General features: G+C 35.2%; 2 protein-coding genes across 7 annotated transcripts; both read right to left on the bottom strand.

Moving 5' to 3' along the window:
* Positions 1-302: 302 nt before the first annotated feature.
* On the bottom strand, positions 303-3,860 carry LOC111454232. 3 transcript variants are annotated; one of them, XM_023095625.1, is made up of 7 exons: positions 3,690-3,860; positions 2,206-2,566; positions 1,978-2,097; positions 1,729-1,794; positions 1,555-1,620; positions 1,066-1,125; positions 303-567 (listed from the first exon to the last, which is right to left on the bottom strand). In XM_023095625.1, exons 1-7 carry the CDS (start codon positions 3,785-3,787, stop codon positions 394-396), a joined length of 945 nt encoding a protein of 314 aa, XP_022951393.1. In that variant the 5' UTR covers positions 3,788-3,860; the 3' UTR covers positions 303-393. The 3 variants fall into 3 exon arrangements, with proteins under 3 accessions (XP_022951393.1, XP_022951394.1, XP_022951395.1); XM_023095626.1 differs by having other exon boundaries at positions 1,561-1,620; XM_023095627.1 differs by lacking the exon at positions 1,555-1,620.
* Positions 3,861-4,802: 942 nt separating this feature from the next.
* LOC111454230 (cyclin-T1-3-like) lies at positions 4,803-14,408 on the bottom strand. 4 transcript variants are annotated; one of them, XR_002712396.1, is made up of 8 exons: positions 14,105-14,408; positions 13,599-13,930; positions 11,248-11,329; positions 7,701-7,835; positions 7,451-7,623; positions 7,181-7,332; positions 6,419-7,100; positions 4,803-4,850 (listed from the first exon to the last, which is right to left on the bottom strand). XR_002712396.1 is itself a non-coding variant. In XM_023095623.1 (7 exons), the coding sequence occupies exons 2-7, from the start codon at positions 13,847-13,849 to the stop codon at positions 6,508-6,510; spliced, it is 1,386 nt and encodes a 461-aa protein (XP_022951391.1). In that variant the 5' UTR covers positions 13,850-13,930; positions 14,105-14,408; the 3' UTR covers positions 6,259-6,507. The 4 variants fall into 4 exon arrangements, 2 of the variants coding, with proteins under 2 accessions (XP_022951391.1, XP_022951392.1); XR_002712395.1 differs by lacking the exon at positions 4,803-4,850 and adding an exon at positions 5,972-6,061; XM_023095623.1 differs by lacking the exon at positions 4,803-4,850 and having other exon boundaries at positions 6,259-7,100.
* Positions 14,409-19,910: the final 5,502 nt, after the last annotated feature.

The following is a 19,910-nucleotide window of genomic DNA, read 5'->3' as shown; positions in this document are numbered from 1 at the left end:
GTCCCACGTCGGCTAGTTTAGGAAATGATCATGGATTCATAATCAAGTAATAGTATCTCCATTGAAGTGAGACCTTTTGGGAGCCCAAAGCCAAGTTATAAGAGCTTATGCTCAAAGAGAACAATATTATGAAATTTGTAAACAGACAATATTCATCTCACGTTTAAAACCGATAGACAGACAATATTAGACCTCATGTTTAAAACTAATTAGGTCCATTCATTATAATTTGAAGTCATTTACAAAGCATCCATTAGGAATGGATCATAGGTGCTTCATCTCTATCATCATCACAAAGAGAGTGACCAAATTTACTCACATTAGTAAGTTTTTTCTTACTTTTTTTTTTTTTATTTACATTTCATATTACCCCTTTTTCATCCACAAAACCCATCAAAATGTTCTCCGATTGAAACTCGCCGCCGTCAACGGCGGCCAAATGTTGCCGATTCTGCCGCCGGTACTAGTATCTTCCGGCAAGTATGAAATGCAAGACGTTGGTACCAAGCATAACCCTTTGGCTTTTAAATCACTCTCTGGTTTTTTGTCCTTTTCATTTGATTCATCCTGTAAAATTATTTAATTTTTTTGTGATAAGCAGTAAAACTAAATTTTCTACAAATATAAGATAAAAATTAAAGGGTAAAAAACCATTTTTTACCCTTCAATTTCATTAGATTACACCTCAAAATTTAGATAAATATTGTAATTTTAACCCTAAATTTTAAAATTTTTGTAATTGTCAACTTCTAATAAAATAAAATAAAAAATCGTTTGAAAAATCATTAAAAATATATTTGGTGCAAAATTTAAAAGATTTCTAAGAAAAATAGTGAATTTATATAAAATAAAATAAAAAAACTCGGTAAAATAGTGATTAAGTTGAATAAAAATGAAAGTACATGGTGAAAATTAATACAACTTGGGATTAAAAATTAGAATTTTTCCAAAATTAAATCAGCTTTATTCGATAACATTATATTTTCTGAAAATTTTAAAATTTTAGTTTGGAATATTTTAAATAAATTGGTTGGAAACGAAATAATTAAATAAAGAATTTCTCACCCGACATGTCGTTTTGTAGTTTTTGCTGCGACACGACTTCATGTAAGAGTGGCTTAGCATCTGAAACAATGAAATTGAACAATTAATTTATCACAAATTTCATTTACCAAAAACAATTTTTTTTAATAATAAAAGAAAATATTATTATAACTTTTTTAGAAAAACTCAAAAATTATTTAATTCATCAATTCCATAAAATACATTTAATATATTAGAATAGAAATTAAAGAAATCATATGAAAATATTTTTAATTTTTATAACCATATTTCTTTCCTCCCATATTTATTATCAAATTTAGTTTAAATTTTAAGGTTAAAATAAAATTTTGGCTACGATTTAAAAAAATAATATTAAAATTAGTTTGATTTTTCAAAATTTTAATTTTAAAAAATAAATTATAATTTTTTTCGAGACTAAATTTGTAATTTAATTTATTTTTATAAAAAAAAAAAAGAAAAAAGAAAAAAAAAAGAAAGTAGAAGTAATACCTCAACCTGATTTTGAAGGAAATTAATATAACTAATGGCCTCCATTAAAACTGATGCCGTGTCAGTCTGCAAGGGCAATTTCGTAATTGACAAAATAAGTCGAATATTTTTTTAATATTATATATATATATATATATATATATATATATATATAAATAAATTATTTTTTCATACCTTACCAAACGGTGCCACTAATTGTTGAAGTGCTGCAATTCTGTCTCCTAATTTCTCTTTCCTTATCTGTTCAAACCAAAATTAAAAATTAAATTTAAATTTTATAATAGGTAAAAAGTATTAATTATTTTTAATAATAAATAAAGGCTAAATATACTCATTTACATTTATGCCCTTTTTTAATTAAAACTATATTTAATATTATTTAATAAAAAAGAATAATATTTATAATATAAATAATAAGCATACCTTCAAAGGAGGGCAAGTGGCGCGTGGCTCCACTCGCGGCTTCTTTGGAGGGGCTTGAATTGGCTTTTGCTGCTTCAAGCTACAAGGCCTCTTTGCTTGTGTAATTTCATGGTTTGGCATCTTCAATTTATATTATTTAATATTATTAAATATTTATCTTATATATTTCTAAATAAATGTTATAAAATATATATATAAACAAGTTATCGCACCCGAAAAACGACTTACTTTCGTTGATTGTTGGAAGGGGACGGTATGATCGAACCCGAAAAAGCTCGAGAGCTCGGCCATCAATGGCTGCCTTGACGAAACATTAAGAGTAGGATGAATCTTGGTGCTGCAGCAGCAGCAGCTTTGAGCGATCTTGTTCAAATCTTCAAAGCTGCAACAATGGCTGTTCAATGTTCCATTGGTTTTGGGAGAAGAAGCTGATGCCTCTTCTTCTCCTTTTTCTATGAACTTTTTATCTTTGCTTCCATGGAAATAATGCTGCAAGCTTGTGTATGTGTAGCAGCTCTCTCCGTCGATAATGGTAGCGGGATTCATGTCCTGAAGATGAAAACTTGGCTCGAAGTCGCAACTTGGGGAACTGTAATCAAATTCTCGACAAGGTTTAATGATACAAACGTAATTACTGGATGTGAAAGACCGGAAAGTATTTAGTTGTACATGATAGTTGAACTTGAACCTTAACTAGAGTAAGCATCGAACACTTTTTTTTGTCTTTTGAACTTTGTGAGATACTGTATCGACTGGAGAGGAGAACAAAACATTCCTTATAAGGGTGTGGAAACCTCTCATTATGCGTTTTAAAATCGTGAGGTTGACGGTGATAAGTAACGAACTAAAGCGGACAATATCTACTAGCAGTGGACTTGGGCTGTTACAGATAGTATCAGAGCTAGACACCGAACAGTGTGCTAGCGAGAACGCTGGACCCCCCGAGAGGAGTGGATTGTTAGATCCCACATCGGTTGGAGAGAAAACAAAACATTCCTTATAAGGATGTGGAAACGTCTTCCTAATAGATGCATTATAAAATTGTGAGGCTGACAGCGATACATAACGGGTCAAAGTGAACAACATCTGTCAGCAATGGACTTGGCTGTTACAAATGGTATAAGAGCTAGGCACCAAGCGGTGTGCTAGCGAGGATGTTGGACTCCCAAGAGGGATGTATTGTGATATTCCACATCAGTTAGAGAGGAGAACAAAGCATTCCTAACAAGTGTGTGGAAACTTCTCCCTAATAGATGCGTTTTAAAACTGTGAGGCTGACAGCGATACATAACGGGTCAAAGCGGACAACATTTGTTAGCGGTGAGCTTGAGCTGTTACAAATGGAATCAGGGCCAGGCACCAAGCAGTGTGCTAGAGGACGCTGGACCCCATGGGAGTGGATTGTGAGACCCCACATCGGTTGGAGAGAAAAAAACCAAACATTCCTGATAAGGGTATGAAAACCTCTCCCTAATAGACACGTTTTGAAACTGTGAGGTTGACAACGATACATATCAGGTCAAAGCGGACAATATCTACAAGCAGTAAGCTTGGGCTATTACAAACTCGTTCTTTTTCCCTAATCCAACTCCTAACCCCTCGATCAAATCCACAAGTTCACAAGTTTCCTAACTCATCAACATACCATACAATTAACGAATCAATCGAAACACGATACATCGAGTATACAATGAGTATTCGAAAGTACTTACAATGTGACGTCGGGGTTCCAGGCATGACCGTTCCCGGAACCAAGAAGCAATTGGTTCTCGAGTTGAAGTTGGTGATGGAAATTAGCAGAGAAATCCATTGCTGAAAAAGAAGAGCAAAAGCAAAAGAAGAAGAATAAGAGGCTATCTCTGTTTTCTCATCTCTTCATGGAATCATACCTCCTTTTATAATGCTTCTCTTTGATACCTAAAAGAATGGATAAAACAATTTTAAGCAACCAATCAAATAATTAAATCATTTATGCTACTATAAACTGGCCTATTTGACCACATTTTTCTTAACAAATTAATTAAATATGACATCATATATATATATATATAATATATATATATATATATATATATATATGCAAAATGTCTTTATATCTTTGACCACATTTCCCTCTTTTTTCCCCCTTTCTTTTGTATCTAAAGCTCTCGTCTCCTTTATTCGACACTATCATTTCCAAAAGGTTTCCCCACTCGTGCACGGTCCCATAACATCATTTCATTACAAGAAACACACATATAGAACACGTAAACCGAACAATCATTCATCACACAACTCAACAGTAGTCCCTCAAATCTAGCATACAACGAGCAAACGGGCAAACCCTCATCGAGTTTTTGTGGGTAGAAAACAGTAAACAGAACACGAGAAATCAAACAGAAACGTACACGCTCTTGTTGAATGAAGATAGGAATTCAACTCCATGAACAAATCCCAAAAAAAAGTCATTTTCTATGATTGATAACTTTATAGCATATGGGTCCATCACCTCATCCCTGTCATTCAGTAAAAGGTGTATCCTTTATAAAGTACAAAGCCATAGCTTTTAACTTGGGGTAAAAAACAACCGAACTCAATTAACCCCTTCTCAAATGGTGTTTATCAGAGCAAAATTTGTTCTATGAATGAAGTAATTCCAGACAGTAATCCAAATTTATCATACTAATCAACGGTTAAAAGAGTTAAAAGAAATTAACTTAGAGATAAACAAAGCAGGCAGATAAACAATGGTTAAAAGAACTTAACTTAGAGATGGTTAAAACTTACTGGTATGCTCTAAGCCATGCACAGAGATGCAGAATCGACAAGCTTGCTTTTTCGTTTTCTCTACGGTCCTTCCCTGTAACGGTTGGTGAGTTTCACCATGCTTGTACCTACTCAAAGAATATGATGACGTTAGTTTAGTTTCGATACATAAGAGCGAAATATGATAGGATCCAGTTTTTTCATTCCCTGCAATTATTTGACGATCGTTTTCGACATAAAAGTTCAATATAACATACTATTCAAGTCAAAAGACGTTTCTCCACGGTTTCTAAAAGGAGTTTTTAAAGTAAATAAGATTTAAAGGTGTGTTGGGAAGAGACAAGCCATTTAACTAAAGGAAAAAAGAAAAAGAAAAGAAAGAAAATGGTCTCTCACAAAAGGAGGATGAAACCAAGCACCCTGCCTGGGAATGTCTTTCTTTCTATAATGCTAAGTAAGCTAAAAGCTTTGCCTTATACAATTTGATTCCCTATGGCCTTGCTGTCTATGAGGTTTGTATAATAGTAGCAATGCAAGATCATGGGTGCCAATGTACATGATGACATCCCCTCATGCATGATTCAAGCAACAAAGGATAAAGAATTTCACCGACGGGCATTCGAAAAATTGCCGCGCTTCCAAGTGATTTGCTTCTGCTAGGAGGGAGTGAAAGGTTTTTAAGAGAAAAGTTAGTGAGAGTGATATCATATATGTACGGCCCAAGCCCACCGCTAGCAGATATTGTCCTCTTTGGGCTTTCTCTTTCGAGCTATCCCTCAAGGTTTTTAAAACGCGTTTGTTAGGGAGAGGTTTCTACACTCTTATAAAGGGAGTTTCGTTCTCCTCCCCAACCAATGTGGGATCTCACAATCCACCCCCTTCAGGGCCCAACATCCTTGCTCACACTCATTCCCTTCTTCAATCGACGTGGGACCCCCAAATCCACCCCCTTCAGGGTCCAGCATCCTTGCTGGCACATTTCCTTCGGAGCTCAGCCTTCTCGCTACCTAAAAGAAGGATCTCTGAAAGTGAAAACGGAAGAAAAATTCTTTTAGCAATGCTCGAACAATAAAACGCGTTAATCTTATAAAAGCATCAGGCTTAACTACCTCCTATGGGCAGGGAAAGGTACCTGGACTCAAATAATTCTTCTACTAAATCTTTCAATGGCTTTGAGCTTCTAGCAGATTCATAGGACAAAAGATAATAATACACAGTACTGTGGCATATCCAACTCCAAAGATTCTGAACCCAACTTCAAAACAGTGGCATTTTACCAGTAAAACAAAGTATTACGATAGTAACGTGTTGCGTTTAGTGTTAACATGATTCAAGCAACCTAAACACGAGGAAAAATCAACAAGCAATATAACAAAACTGCATAAAAATAAATGTGATACGATCTTGTAGACGAAATCAGGAGTGTTGAAAACAATTACCTGTACATATATTTATATCCGAAAGGTCAAATTGTATCTCGCTCACATAAAGAAGAAAAAATCACAAAAGTAACTAAGATTAGATACAAAATGGAACTAATGATAAAGGCTAATACATTCGTCGAAGAACGATTAGAACGTTGTGATATAAATACACTTCCATATAAACATGTAATGGTACGTTATTAGACTACACAAGAGATGGAGGATAGAACTATCAAAAGAATGAATAATAAGCTGAAAATCTTAATACTTACAGTAGCAGAATTTCCTGGAATTAATCAAAATCTCTGACAAGAAAAATATTGATGATACTTTATCAGTAAGAAGAATTGCATTGCAAACTTCAAGATGCCTTTATTCTCTTCTTCAATGACGATTCATATTCTAACTCTATTCCGTGTTCCAGCTCCTTCTCGATCCATGCTTCGCTGTCAATATCGGGGCTCATGGTCTGTACTTCCTTTGTACTTGTAGCTCTACAAAGTCGTCTTCTCTTTATTGCCTCCCTGATTTGGAATACGTTTATCTTACTGTAGTCCTTAGAAACCGAAATAGAACCAGTTGTTGACTGTGTGGTCTGATCAGGATAATTTTCCTCGGTACTCCGACAAATCCCAGTATCACCATTGTCGATAGCACTACTTGAACTCCCAGTATCACTTGTTTGGCAGGGTAAAACTTCCACAGGACTGATGCAGTAATTTATAGTTTCCTGATTGTGGCAACAATTAGGCATTACAGGCTCGTTGCAGTCACTGGCCTCCGTCGTGGCATCATGACTATCAAGCTGATTGGAAATTGTCACGCTGGATATACATGATTGGGAGCTATCAACCCTTGTTTGTCCATCTAAAGGTTCAGGCTGATGAGTCTTTGAAGGTGGTAGGTTTTGTTTTCTATCTTTCTCAAATAACTTCAACATTTTCTGTATAACCTCTGAAAGAATTCCAAAGAAAATGATAAATGCTCTCAACAAACGACAATAAAATATGAGTACAAAGATTCATTTTAACAACCTTGTAACTGTTTCGGTGAAACATCAAACTCCATCCACCAAACCTTTCCCTTATCCGAAGGCAATTTCACTTTTTGAAATTTGGAAGCGAGGAATATCGAACCAGCAGCAATATAATGGGGTTTGTACTCCAAGCACAATGTTGTATAAAGCCTACAAGTTTCATGATGGTGACATTAATCTCTAAAAGATAAGCTACAATTCACTAAAAAGGTTACATCAAACTAGCACCAAGCAAACAGAAACTTGTGAGTAAGATGAAGATCTTTACCAATCATTTACAAAATTCCAGGCCACCTTCCCAAGATCAGCAGCCATTCCTAATCTTTTTAGAGCAGTAACGAGTGGCTTGTAGGGAAGTTGAACGTCGACATCAAATGCAAGCGTTGACAATAGAAGCCTTTCCCCAATCAAGATTAGTTCCTTTTGTTTGTTGAAAACTTCCTACAAGCAGAATTTTCGTTCGGTCATCCAATCACTTAACATAAATGTTAAAGAAGATAATAGGCAGAGTACTGTACTTTTTGTCTAATTCTTTTAGGGGCAGAAGGATCCCATTGGTATATCAACTCATAAGCCACAACAACAACATCATTCAGAAACCTTGGTGTCTCTTCAATCTTACAGGCAAGAAACATGCCTGTTGTTCCGATTGTCTGCAACAAAGTATACAAGTTTGACTTATAAAACAAAATCCCATACAACAGACAAATAAGAGATCCTTAAGAATAGAAAGAATTCATGAGGAAGTATAGGATCTGATTCTAATTTATTTTAAACAGAACCCAAATTTTCAGTGATACTTGAAACGTTACAAAGAAAGCTCCTTTTAAGGAGACATTTCTAACTGAGATCTTTCCTTCCACCACTTCCAATTTACCCACTAGAACACTTCCCACTAGAAGTCTCCGACATCTCCCAAAACACAATCCAACCAATCTTGTTGCTCCATGGAGATGGTAATCTTTGTGAACCACCCAGTCTAGGACGATTCGAGATTTTTCCAATCAAAACATTACTTCACCAAATTGTTTTTCCTAGAGGAATAAGCTTTAAAGGTTTGTTCCAGATGAACATGCTCCCATAACAATTCTAATATATAAAGAGACGCTTTTTTTTTTCTTCCAACTTAATCAAAAAACATCCACTGAACTAATCAAGGAAGATAAATTGTTCACGCTACAGCAAATAAAATCCAAAGATGCCCTTGTCTAGTTATGAATCCAAGTTGCTGAAGTTTTATGTTTAAAAGTAGACGGGAACGCCCCTAATTTTCTTAACCTAATTAGTGACGTCACCCATGCGTGCATGAATCATAAAGGGGAAATTTATAATAAATAGCTTTGGAAATAACACCAAGGTCTTACATAAAAGTTCGAACTGAAAACAGAAAATTTAAATAAAACAATCACTCAACGATTTAATTTAAAATCCCAATTAAAAAATAAACTGTCCAACAATGCCCCCTCATCAACTTCCATGGTATCCTCAGCCTCCACCGTCAACCGTGCATTAGTGTCTGGCCTTTATTTGAAAAATTTAGGTTAAAAAATAAACTGTCCAACAATGCCCCCTCATCAACTTCCATGGTATCTTCAGCCTCCACCATCAACCGTGCATTAGTGTCTGGCCTTTATCTGAAAAATTTAGGTAGCACGTGGCTTGAGTATTTTATGAAGTACTCAGTAAGTCACCCCACTGTTGGGGGTTAGATAGGCAAACACATGCAACATATGAGTGGGACCTAACTTTCATAAATTTTACGTGGCCTTGGGCTCTTTTCTTTTTTGGGCAGGGTTGGACGTGTGATACTTCTCCACACACAACCCATGGGCCCACCAGGCGGGCTCGTATACGTACCCTTGGGCCTGGCTTGGTCGGGCACAACGTATTACACGTTCATCGGACGCCACAGAATAGAAAAGACCGGCATGATATCATGGCAAACATAAATATCGTATTCTTACTTTCATGACATTAAGGGGAAGTATCCCGATGCAAATGACATATAGATATGCATGAGGTCCCATGTCTTTCATTACATGACATATTACGTAATACAAAATACGTTTCATTTCCTTTATACATTTCATAACATAACTCAATTATGCTACGTGTATGCATGGCAACGTTCATCACATTCATAGCATGTAATATTATCATAACATCCATAACATTTTATAACGTTACCAAAAAACACAATCAGTGCATAACATGGTCATATCACATAAAAATAAAGTGCATGCAAAAGCCACAGGGCACGCACCAACATACAAAATAAATTAGGCTAACTCCAATAGTAAAGCCACTTACCTCGATGGCCTTGGCCGAAGTTACTCACTAACTCCAACGGCTAACTACTTCCTCAAAAGGAAAAAACAAGGGCAGAAACAACTTCGAAAAGGCCGAAAACCTAGAAATCGATATATTACGAGTATACTGGCTGACAAGGGTTTGGAATCGGGGAGTAATTGTTTCTGTATACTCATAATATATCAATTTCTAGGTTTTTGGCCCTTCTGAAGCTGTTTCTGCCCTTGTTTTTGCCTTTCAAGGAAGTAGTTAGCCTTCGGAGTTAGCTTTCGGAGTTAGCTTTGTGAGTAACTTCGTCCAAGACCATCGAGGTAAGTAACTTTACTGTTGGAGTTAGCCTAATTTATTAGCCTAATTTATGTTGTATGTTAGTGCGTGCGTTGTGGCTTTTGCATGCACCTTATTTTTATGTGATATGACCATGTTATGCACTGATTGTGTTTTCTAGTAATTTTATAAAATGTTATGAATGTTATGATAATATTACATGCTATGAATGTGATGAACGATGTCATGCACTGATTGTGTTTTCTAGTAATTTTATAAAATGTTATGAATGTTATGATAATATTACATGCTATGAATGTGATGAACGATGTCATGCATACACGTAGCATAATTGAGTTATGTTATGAATTTGTATAAAGGAAAGGAAACATATTTTGTATTATGTATTATGTCATGTAATGAAAGACATGGGACCTCATACATATCTGTATGTCATTTGCATCGGGATATTTCCCCTTAATGTCATGAAAGTAAGAATACGATATTTATGCTCGCCATGATATCATGCAGGTCTTTTCTATTATGTGGCATCCGGTGAACGTGTTATACGTTGTGCCTGACCAAGCCAGGCCCAGGGGTACGTATACGAGCCCACCTGGTGGGCCCATGGGCCGTGTGTGGAGAGTACCACACATTCAACCCTGCCCAGAAAAGAAAAGAGCCCAAGGTCATGTAGAGTTTATGAAAGCTAGGTCTCACTAACTGAGTATTTCATAAAATACTCAAGTCACGTGCTACCTAAATTTTTTAGGTAAAGGCAAGGCACCCATGCACGGTTGACGGTGGAGGCTGAGGATACCATAGAAGTTGATGAGAGGGCATTGTTGGGCCGTTTATTTTTTAATTGGGATTTAAGTTAAATCGTTGAATGATTGTTTTATTTAAATTTTCGGTTTTCAGCTAACGAATGTTTTCTTATTCTGAGATATGTTTATTTTGGGTTTTTGAACTTTTATGTATACACGCATGGGTGACGTCACTAATTAGGTCAAGAAAATTAGAGGCGTTACAACAATCATTTGTTTTCTCGTTTTTCTTAAAGCAAAAAATTTGGGGCGTCAGTGTTTCAAGGATTCAGTTTCACATGTGTCTTCAATTGGAAGCAAGCTAATGTTTTCTTGAGGTTCATAGCATTCAGTTGAAAAAAAATAGTATTAATTATTATGGTCAACACGGTCAATATTACTTCGAGGGGTCTTTGAACAGAAAGGAACAAATATATGGAGGAAATACTTGAGATCATTAAACGCTACGGCTGCTTCTTGGAGAAGGATTTATTCTTCCTTCACAATCAATTCTAGTTGGAAGGCCTTTTGTGTAACTATTATCAACTTGTTCACGGTATGATGCATTAGTATTTCCTCTTTTAAGGAAACTTGAGAGACTACTGCATTGTAACTTTTCAAATATCAATGGGCTTACTATAGGAAAGGAATGCAGAAAACAAACTTTAATCAATCAACGCACCTGCCAGTCATTTTTAGCATGGGACTGACGCATATAGAATCGGTGGCAAACCATCATGGCACTTGCAATTGTTACTTGAGGCCTGAAAGATATACAAATCAGCACATCCACGTGAAAATTTGGTAAAAGTAATCATTATTGCCGTAAGATAAAAGATTACATATAGCTACAACCATCAACATTTAAGCAACCAAAACGGGCTACAGAAAAAAGTGCCAGGTCCAATCCTCTAGAGGCCCGTAAGTGGAAACAAACGAAGTGTGGCTAAAAAGTTATATGAAGAACATCCATTGTAAGAAAGATTTCTCACCTAAAAGAATAGAGCAGAAGAAATAGTTGAATCTATTTAAATATGAACAGAGTACAGTTGAAGAAATTTTCTTCTAATAATTGGTGAGTGCTTGAAAGTTGAACTGTGATGATGGTGATGAATCTGGAGAATGATGGAAAGGAGGGAGACACTTCGCTATGCCCATAAGCAATATGCACAATGCATACAACAGAACTATAAAATGGCAATCTTGAAAGCGCACGGTGCACGAATATACGGAAGAAATCCACAGATAAAGTGTTTTTAGTAGTATGGTCAATAATGAGCATCATCGAGTTTCAAGCTTTGTCTCTGGCCTGCAATCTGATATTAAAAACCAAGTACAGCTACAATCCTCGGGATATCTTTCAGATGCCATAACCTGGGCAACAACTATTGAAGAACAAATGAGGAATTCAAGAAAATGTCCAGAAGAACATCCTGGGAACAATCAAGGAACACCTACAGGGGAAGGTGGGTCACCAAAATCAAAGAAATCGAATATGCAAAACAAACAACCAAAAAGAACACCAATCCCTACAACAGACCAACGTTGGCAAATGTTTTAGGTTTGGACAAAGTGAACATCTATCCATGAATGCCCTCAAAGACTGCTCTTTAGCACTGATTGAGGACAATCACAATTTGGATGACGGCATATGTGGAGAATCTGAATCAATAACACATATTGAATCCATTGAAGGTGAAGAATGATCATGTATCATCCACCTCTTAACTCAAATGACTGAATCCAATTCATGAAGGCATTCCCTTTTAAGACAAGATGTACAATAAATGGGAAAATATGCACGGTCATCATAGATAGCAGAAGCAGTGAGAATACGGTTTCAAGAAAAGCTTGTTAGCACACCTAATCTTATGGTGGATCCACATCCAACACAATATAAGGTTGGTTGGATTAAGAGGGAAGATGAAGCACAAATAAACGAAATATGTACAGTTCCGGTGTAACTAGGTAATAGCTATAAAGACCAAATGGTTTGTGATGTACTTGAAATGGCAGTTATAAAGACCAAGTGGATTGAGATTTCCTTGAAATGGATGCATGCCACTTAAAAGGTGATGATACAAAAAGTGAAAGCAAAGGTCAACTTTTCACAATTCAACCATCAAAACAATACCTTTCTCAAGAAATCAAATCAAATCAAAAGCTGAGGAATGAAACAGAGTATGGAGAAAACATTCCACCAGAATTCAGCACTAATTCGACAAATTCCCAAGCATTACCAATATACCAATAGACTTTCCCTCATTGAGAGATATTCAACATCAGATTGACTTTCTTCCAGGATCTATCATCCCTCATTTACCACATTATAAAATGAGTTCTGATGAATATAAAATCCTTCATGGACAGGTTTGGGAATTGCTTGAAAAAGGACATATACAACCTAGCTTAAGTCCTTGTGCTGTGCAAGCATTGTCAACACCAAAAAAGATGGGAGTTGACGGTGTGTATTGACAGTAGAGCGATAAATAAGATTACCATAAAATGTTACCTTCCCATCCGAAGATTGAGTGTGGTTTACTTGACCAGCTATGGGGAGCAAACATATTTTCTAAGGTGTATCTACGTAGCAGTTATCATCAAATACGAATATGCCAATGATCATTTGTTCAACGCTTTCGTAGTTATCATCATATCTTAGAAATCTCAACCCAGACACCACATGTTTTACTCATAAGCTCATTAGACCAATACTAGTGCAAATTCAAACACAAACATATCCATATTTCCAGCTGTTCTCTTCCTAGGCGTCCTATTCCGTAACAAACTTAACCAAAATCCCCCATGAAACTATGAAAGCGTTAACTAGCAACGATAATAGATGGCCAAACAAAACTTATGTGAGCCAAAAAAACTTGGAGACTGAAGAATAAAGATAGCTAGATCTGCAATGACAAAACAGATAACCACAAAGAAAGATAATTTTACAAATTTCGTAGGAAGTGCTCAGCAAAAACATGTATAAAAGAAATACATAAACTGTCACATGCATATAAATTAATGAAGACTTACACTTTCAGCTTCATGCCAAGCTCTTGAAGAAACGAGCAATATGACTTCCTCAGTTGAGACTCTTTCTTGAAATCAATTCCATCCTTCCTGGATGGAGAATTATGTTCAATTTCCTGTTTACAGAAATACCATTTACGTGCAGAGTTCAAAGGCTCTTCCTGCACATAAAGAGTAGATGCAGTTCCTGGAATGCCACTCTCCATATGATTATGGGGCTGCTGTCTTGCCATTCTCTCACTCTCTCCCCTCATTGAATCGCTTCAAACAAACCCAGCAGTGACCGTAGAACAAATGATCATACTCTTTCCTCAAAGATTGAACAAAAAAACAACCTGAAGAAGTGGAGAGTGGAGAAACTGATAAATCGACTAAAGCATTTCAACCGATTCTTACTATTAGAACAACACATTCAACCGATTCCAAAAGAACCCATAAATCATTGCCGCAGCCAACAATTAATGAACCAAAAAAAGAGGGGAACAAATTAGGTCATGAAGACGAATTACCCGACGAACGTGAGAATGCACGGATGCGAAGATTTAGGGTTGGGCGCTGGTTTTAGCTACAAACGAAACCCTAACTTCCGGTCACCAAAACACTTGCAGAAACATTCGATTGGACTGGAATTGACTTGACTGGGTTCCTTCGAAACGACGCAAACACGCGGAAGCTTTCGGTTGATGGATCAATGAAGTTCCCAAATCGGCGGCGAACACAAACGGTGTTGGAGAATCGAAGGTAAACACAGAATCCGCCGCCTCAAAATCGAAGCTTTAGCAATAACGCCAAACACAGGTCGCCGATGAGTTTTTACCAATATATCAGAAATTGTAAAATAATTAAATTTTAAAAAAATTGAAAATTAAAAATTTATTAAACACAAAATTTTAAAAAAAATAAATAAACAACAGGTATAATTCTTCATCTTGTATTTATTTTTCATCCCTTTATAAAATTAAAAAAAAATGTTTTTACGAGTCATTGGGCTTTTAGGATCTTAAAATAAACCAGACACGATTTACGGCCCATTGGGCTTTTAGGATTCTACGGCCCATTAAGGGCTAATGGGGAAACCAATTTGGGCTTTATAGAAATGAGCGGCCCGTGGTTAAAAAGTTGGACCACAGCGGCTGTGGTCCGGGCCAACCCAAAAGCCTCTTTTAGAAATTAAAAAAGAAATAAAAATATTGGTCCCTTAAAAATATTATTAAAAAATTAATTAATTACGATCAGTTATTTTTTTTATTTATAAACAATTAATTATTATTACATTAGTATAAAAAAAATTCATATCAATTTTTTAATATTATTTCTTAAATTAAATTACAAATTTGGTTTATATTATTTATAAAATCTTTTTAAATAATTCAAAATTAAAATATAGATATTCTTTTCTTTTGGCTTTCCGTCTCCTCGGATCTCACAATCTACCCCACTTGGTAGCTAAGTGTCTTGGCTGATACTCATTCCTCTCTCCAATCAACGTGCGATCTCACAATTCTCTCTTCTTTAAGACCCAATGACCTCGCTAGCACACTGCCCAATGTCCACCTCCTTTCAGGGCCCAGCGTTCTTGCTGGCATATCGCTCGATGTTCACCTCCCTTTGGGGCTCCGTGTTCTCATTGGCACATTGCCTGGTGTCCATTCCCTTTGAGGGCCAACATCTTAGCTAGCACACCGTTCAGTGTCCACCCCCTTTGGGGTTCAACGTCCTCGTTGGCACACTGTTCGGTGCCACCCCTTTTCAGGGCTCAACTTTCTCACTAGCACAGAGCTTGGTGTCTAGCTCTGATACCATTTGTAACAAACCAAGCCCACTACTAGTAGATATTGTCATCTCTAGACTACTCTAATATCATTTGTAACAGCTCAAGTCCACTGCTAGCAGATATTATCCTCTTTGGTCTTTCTCTTTCAAACTTCCCCTCAACGTTTTTAAAACACGTATGTTATGGAGAGGTTTTCACACCCTTATAATGAATGTTTCGTTCCCTTCTCCAACCCATACGAGATCTCACAGTTAATTTAACGACGAAAAAACTACTTGAATAAAGAAAAGAACAAAGACGGATAAAACCATTTACGAAAGTCTTATCTACAAGGATCGAACACGAGAAAAAAACCCTAATAAAATTGAAACTTCCTTGTCATCATGGGAAGCACAAACATATTCAAAGCAAAAAATGATGTAAGAGAAGAAGAAGAAGAGAGGGGATAAGTGGACAGCTTAGAACAATCCATTAAGACATAGCTAGTGGGATGAGACTGTCCACTTTTTTGTTCTTTTTGGGTATTAAAAAAATGGTTTTGGGTGAACTGTCTTTTGCTGCCTAACTTCATTATTGAACACTTCATATTGGGTGTGTGTGTGTGAGTGAGTGAGCTCTGCCACTCCCCCCATTAAAAAGACCCTTCTCGATGTCTCCTCATGCCCTTCTTTTCCCATCACTTTGCCCCTTCTACCCTCCCAAGGGACACCAAAATACCCCTCCGCTTTACACGAACTGTTCGAATTTTCAATACTAACCCAATCATTATTTACATATGGACCTCGGGGTATGCGAACTGACTGGTGAGCCCATACTCGTACGTATGGATAGACTGATATGATAAATCCCGTCATTGCATTCACATGTTCTTGCATTTAACCCCCAACAGTGGGGGTCACTTACTGAGTAGCTACGAGCTACCTCTATTTCAAGTTAAAGCAAAACATTTCGATCGAGACCATGGCACATGCACAGGTTGTCGTACTTATTTTCTTAGACTTAGGCTAGAATAAAATGTTTTTAATTTAAACGTTTATTTATTTTGTTTAGTCGTTTGTTGTGTCGTTTTTAAAGGTGTTTTCAAAACACGTAAGTCCATGGTTGTGTTTTAAGCTAAAGGTCATGTTTTATGAAAGTTTAAATGATGTATTTCCGCATTCAATGTTTATGATATGTATACAATAGTGACCTTAAATTAAATGAAAATTTTCGAGTCGTTATTTAAGAAAATAGGTTAAAATGTTCAAAACAGAAGCTTTTCTGTCTAATTTGCGATGTTTACATCATCATCTTAATTTTCTACACTGTTTCAATAGTGATATGAACTTTAGGTCCCGAGAGCTGATGTTGTCACACCTCATCCCAAAATACAAGTGAATGACATCTTTTGTCATACGTGGCTTCAAACGTGACCGTTGAAAAGTCGAGTTTATAGGTTACGTAGACTCTTTTAGATAGTGAACGTTCTTTATAGCCTAGCTCAAGATATACTTCGTCATATCTAGATACGTGATTACCACAAAAAGAGTAGCTAAAATTCATGTGATTGTAATTTTTAATCATATCTTTAATTGAGTTGCTAGTGATGAGGTTTAAAGTACTACGTTGCAGTTTGGATTATTTAATTTCAATTAAATAAAAAATAAATATAATTAATTAGACGTAAATTCATTTAGACGTCAACTCGTTAAGATACATACTATTGATCTTAAGAGGATGAAATTAGATCTAAATCTCTTCAACACATGCTCGTTGAAAAAGAACCCTAATTTGGTTTCGGGAACAAATCCCGAAATCACTAATATTAACTCTTATTCCCTTAGCTTTTTGAATCGTTTAGTCCCGATTTGATAAGAATTTTGGTTGAAAATATTGTCCTTTTTGGACTTTTCCTTTTGGGCTTCTGCGTCTCTCCTATGGAAAGGTTTCCACACCCTTATGGGACATCACAATCCACCCCTTTTGGGGCCCAGTGTCCTTACTGGCACACCGCCTCATGTCTACCCCATTCGGGGAACAACGAGAAGGCTAGCACATCGTCCGGTGTCTGGCTCTAATACCATTTGTAACGCCCCAGATCCACCACTAGCCGATATTGTCCTCTTTGGGCTTTTCGCTTCGAACTTCTCCTCAAGGCTTTAAAACGTGTGCGCTAAGAAAAGGTTTCCACACCCTTATAAACGGTGTTTCGTTCTCCTCCCGAACCAGTGAAGATTTTCACAACAGTAGAAAGCAAAACTTTGAAATTTATAAGTAAAATTAGTATTTACAGACTGATTTTAAAAACCCGAACAATCACCAAACCCTAAACCCTAATTTTGTATATCATTAGAAATCCATATATGTGAGAAAGTGAAAGTACGAAAATGAAAGCACTAACTTTTTATTATATGGTTGAAGGAAACGTGTTATTATAATTATGAAAGAATAATTAGATCCCCGATTAATAAACACCAAAAATTACTTTAAAAAGTGGAAATATGTGGCAGGTAATATTTATTTATTTATCAATATCATATTCTAAAAAAGATATGGCATTATTAATATTAAATTTAAATTATCATCACTCCAAGACCATAGTCTAATTAATCAATCAAATATACTATATAGTTAAATAAAGACATTAATAAATATTTGAATTAATTATAAATTGATATCTGGTTAGTGGTCGAAGTTTAATTGGTCCTTCCAAACAAGAAGCTTCTTGGATTTCTAAATTTATTAATTAAAAATTTATTGGGAATAATTATGAATTAATTAATTACAAAATTAAAGTGGAGAAATGCCACGCCACAAAAGTTAAATTTTTATTTTATTATTTTTTTAAAATTACTTTTATACCAAAAAAAAAAAGATGCATTCAACCTTCAAGATATGTTCTTAGAATCTTTTAAAAGATATAATAAAAAGAGGGAAATTAAATTAAATTTAATAATTAAATTAAAATATTTAATTAATCCAATTAAATTATTATTAAATTTTAAATTTTTTGAGTTCGAGTTGTGAGATCATTTAATCAAATTTTTATTTTTAATAAAACTATTTATTTATTTTGAAACATTTAATTAAGATTTATCACTTAATTTCGACTTAAATTTGGAAAAAAAATTAAAATTAATCTTTTTTTTAGATGTCGGAAAGATCTAAGCCATGATGAACCTATACTTGTTATCACTACAGAGGGAAGCTCAAACGAGCCAACCCCAACAAAAATCTTGCGGTCAACTCAAAAACACTGCGACGTGAGACAAGGAAGTCAGACAAAGTATTTATCTCCACTTAGGAGGATAAATAGCGAGGTTGATATCATATCAGGAGCAGAATCGTCTGCCACGAACGAATGTCATACGTTTAAACTCGAGCTAGCTGAATTCTACGAGCAGTTAAATGACTTAGTACCAGTTGAGCTTATTAGACCCACAAATACCACTGTTAGTGATCACCCAATGGTCAGACAAAAACATGACAATAAATAAAAATATGTATATATAATTTGTATCTTTTAAAATTAATAATAAATTCATGTTAGTTTGGTTTAATTCAATTTAGTCCGAGAATCCATGAACCAACCTAATCCATAAATTTTCGTTTATCTGAACTTAACAGAATTCAAATAAATTTACAATCCTACCCGAACCATATGGCTCGGGTTAGGTTGATTAGAACATTAACGAATTATGTTAGGCAAATTTCAATTAAATGCGTTCAAACACAGACTTCTAGATCAGATACTATAAATTGCTATGTATGGAATATTTATTTGATTAATATTCTTATCTTATCAAATATATATATATATATATATATATATATAAAGCTTTATAAAGTGTTATGCCTAATAAATCATTCTACTAACCATGGCATTATGGCCAAACCAATTAAAAAGATGGCCAAAGTCTTCTTTTTTTTCTATATCTTATCTTTATTCTATGTTGGGTTTGGATATTATATAGCATAAGGAATATTAATTATATGATATTATTTTTTAAAAATAACCCTAAACCCTAAACTATACCATTTTAAAATTATTAAAGAGATCAGATGAGATATAATACGTTTGAAAATGTTGTTTTAGTATCTAAAAAAATAAATGCTCGTAATTACTTGTATCTATAATTACTAGAGGTGTTCAAATGACTCGAGAATTTGATCAATCCATATTATACCGTTCAAACCATAAATTTTACATTGAGTTAGGTTAGATTTTTTTTTTCTCGATTTGGGTTGGTTTGAATTTTGAAAAATTGAAGACTTGGGTTGGTTCGTAAATTGACATAGTTTCGGTCGGGTCAACCCGACTAATCTGAAAATAGAGTTACAATCTAACCCTACCTTACCATACTTTTAACATGGTTTAACCATAATCAGTAGAAGTGTTCAAATGATACCATACTTTTAACATGGTTTAACCATAATCAGTAGAAGTGTTCAAATGAATCAAGAATCCGACTCATTCATATTAGAAGTGTTCAAATGATACCATACTTTTAACATGGTTTAACCATAATCAGTAGAAGTGTTCAAATGAATCAAGAATCCGA

The sequence above is a fragment of the Cucurbita moschata genome, unplaced genomic scaffold (assembly GCF_002738365.1).
Source record: "Cucurbita moschata cultivar Rifu unplaced genomic scaffold, Cmos_1.0 Cmo_Scf00016, whole genome shotgun sequence".
In the NCBI taxonomy this organism is placed as follows: Eukaryota; Viridiplantae; Streptophyta; class Magnoliopsida; order Cucurbitales; family Cucurbitaceae; genus Cucurbita; species Cucurbita moschata.
This window is presented reverse-complemented; position numbering and strand designations above follow the sequence as displayed.

Bases quoted from the DNA above. Each gene is read 5' to 3' on its own strand.
- LOC111454230 (XM_023095623.1), bottom strand. From the start codon at position 13,849: ATGAGGGGAGAGAGTGAGAGAATGGCAAGACAGCAGCCCCATAATCAT. The intron at 11,330-13,598 runs GTAAGTCTTCAT...TATATCTTTCAG, and splicing joins CTTGGCATGAAGCTGAAAGT to GCCTCAAGTAACAATTGCAA. The intron at 7,101-7,180 runs GTTGTTAAAATG...GAATTCTTTCAG, and splicing joins TTCACCGAAACAGTTACAAG to AGGTTATACAGAAAATGTTG.
- LOC111454232 (XM_023095625.1), bottom strand. From the start codon at position 3,787: ATGGATTTCTCTGCTAATTTCCATCACCAACTTCAACTCGAGAACCAA. The intron at 2,567-3,689 runs GTAAGTACTTTC...ATTTGATTACAG, and splicing joins TGGAACCCCGACGTCACATT to TTCCCCAAGTTGCGACTTCG. The intron at 1,795-1,977 runs GTATGCTTATTA...TGGTTTGAACAG, and splicing joins CCACTTGCCCTCCTTTGAAG to ATAAGGAAAGAGAAATTAGG.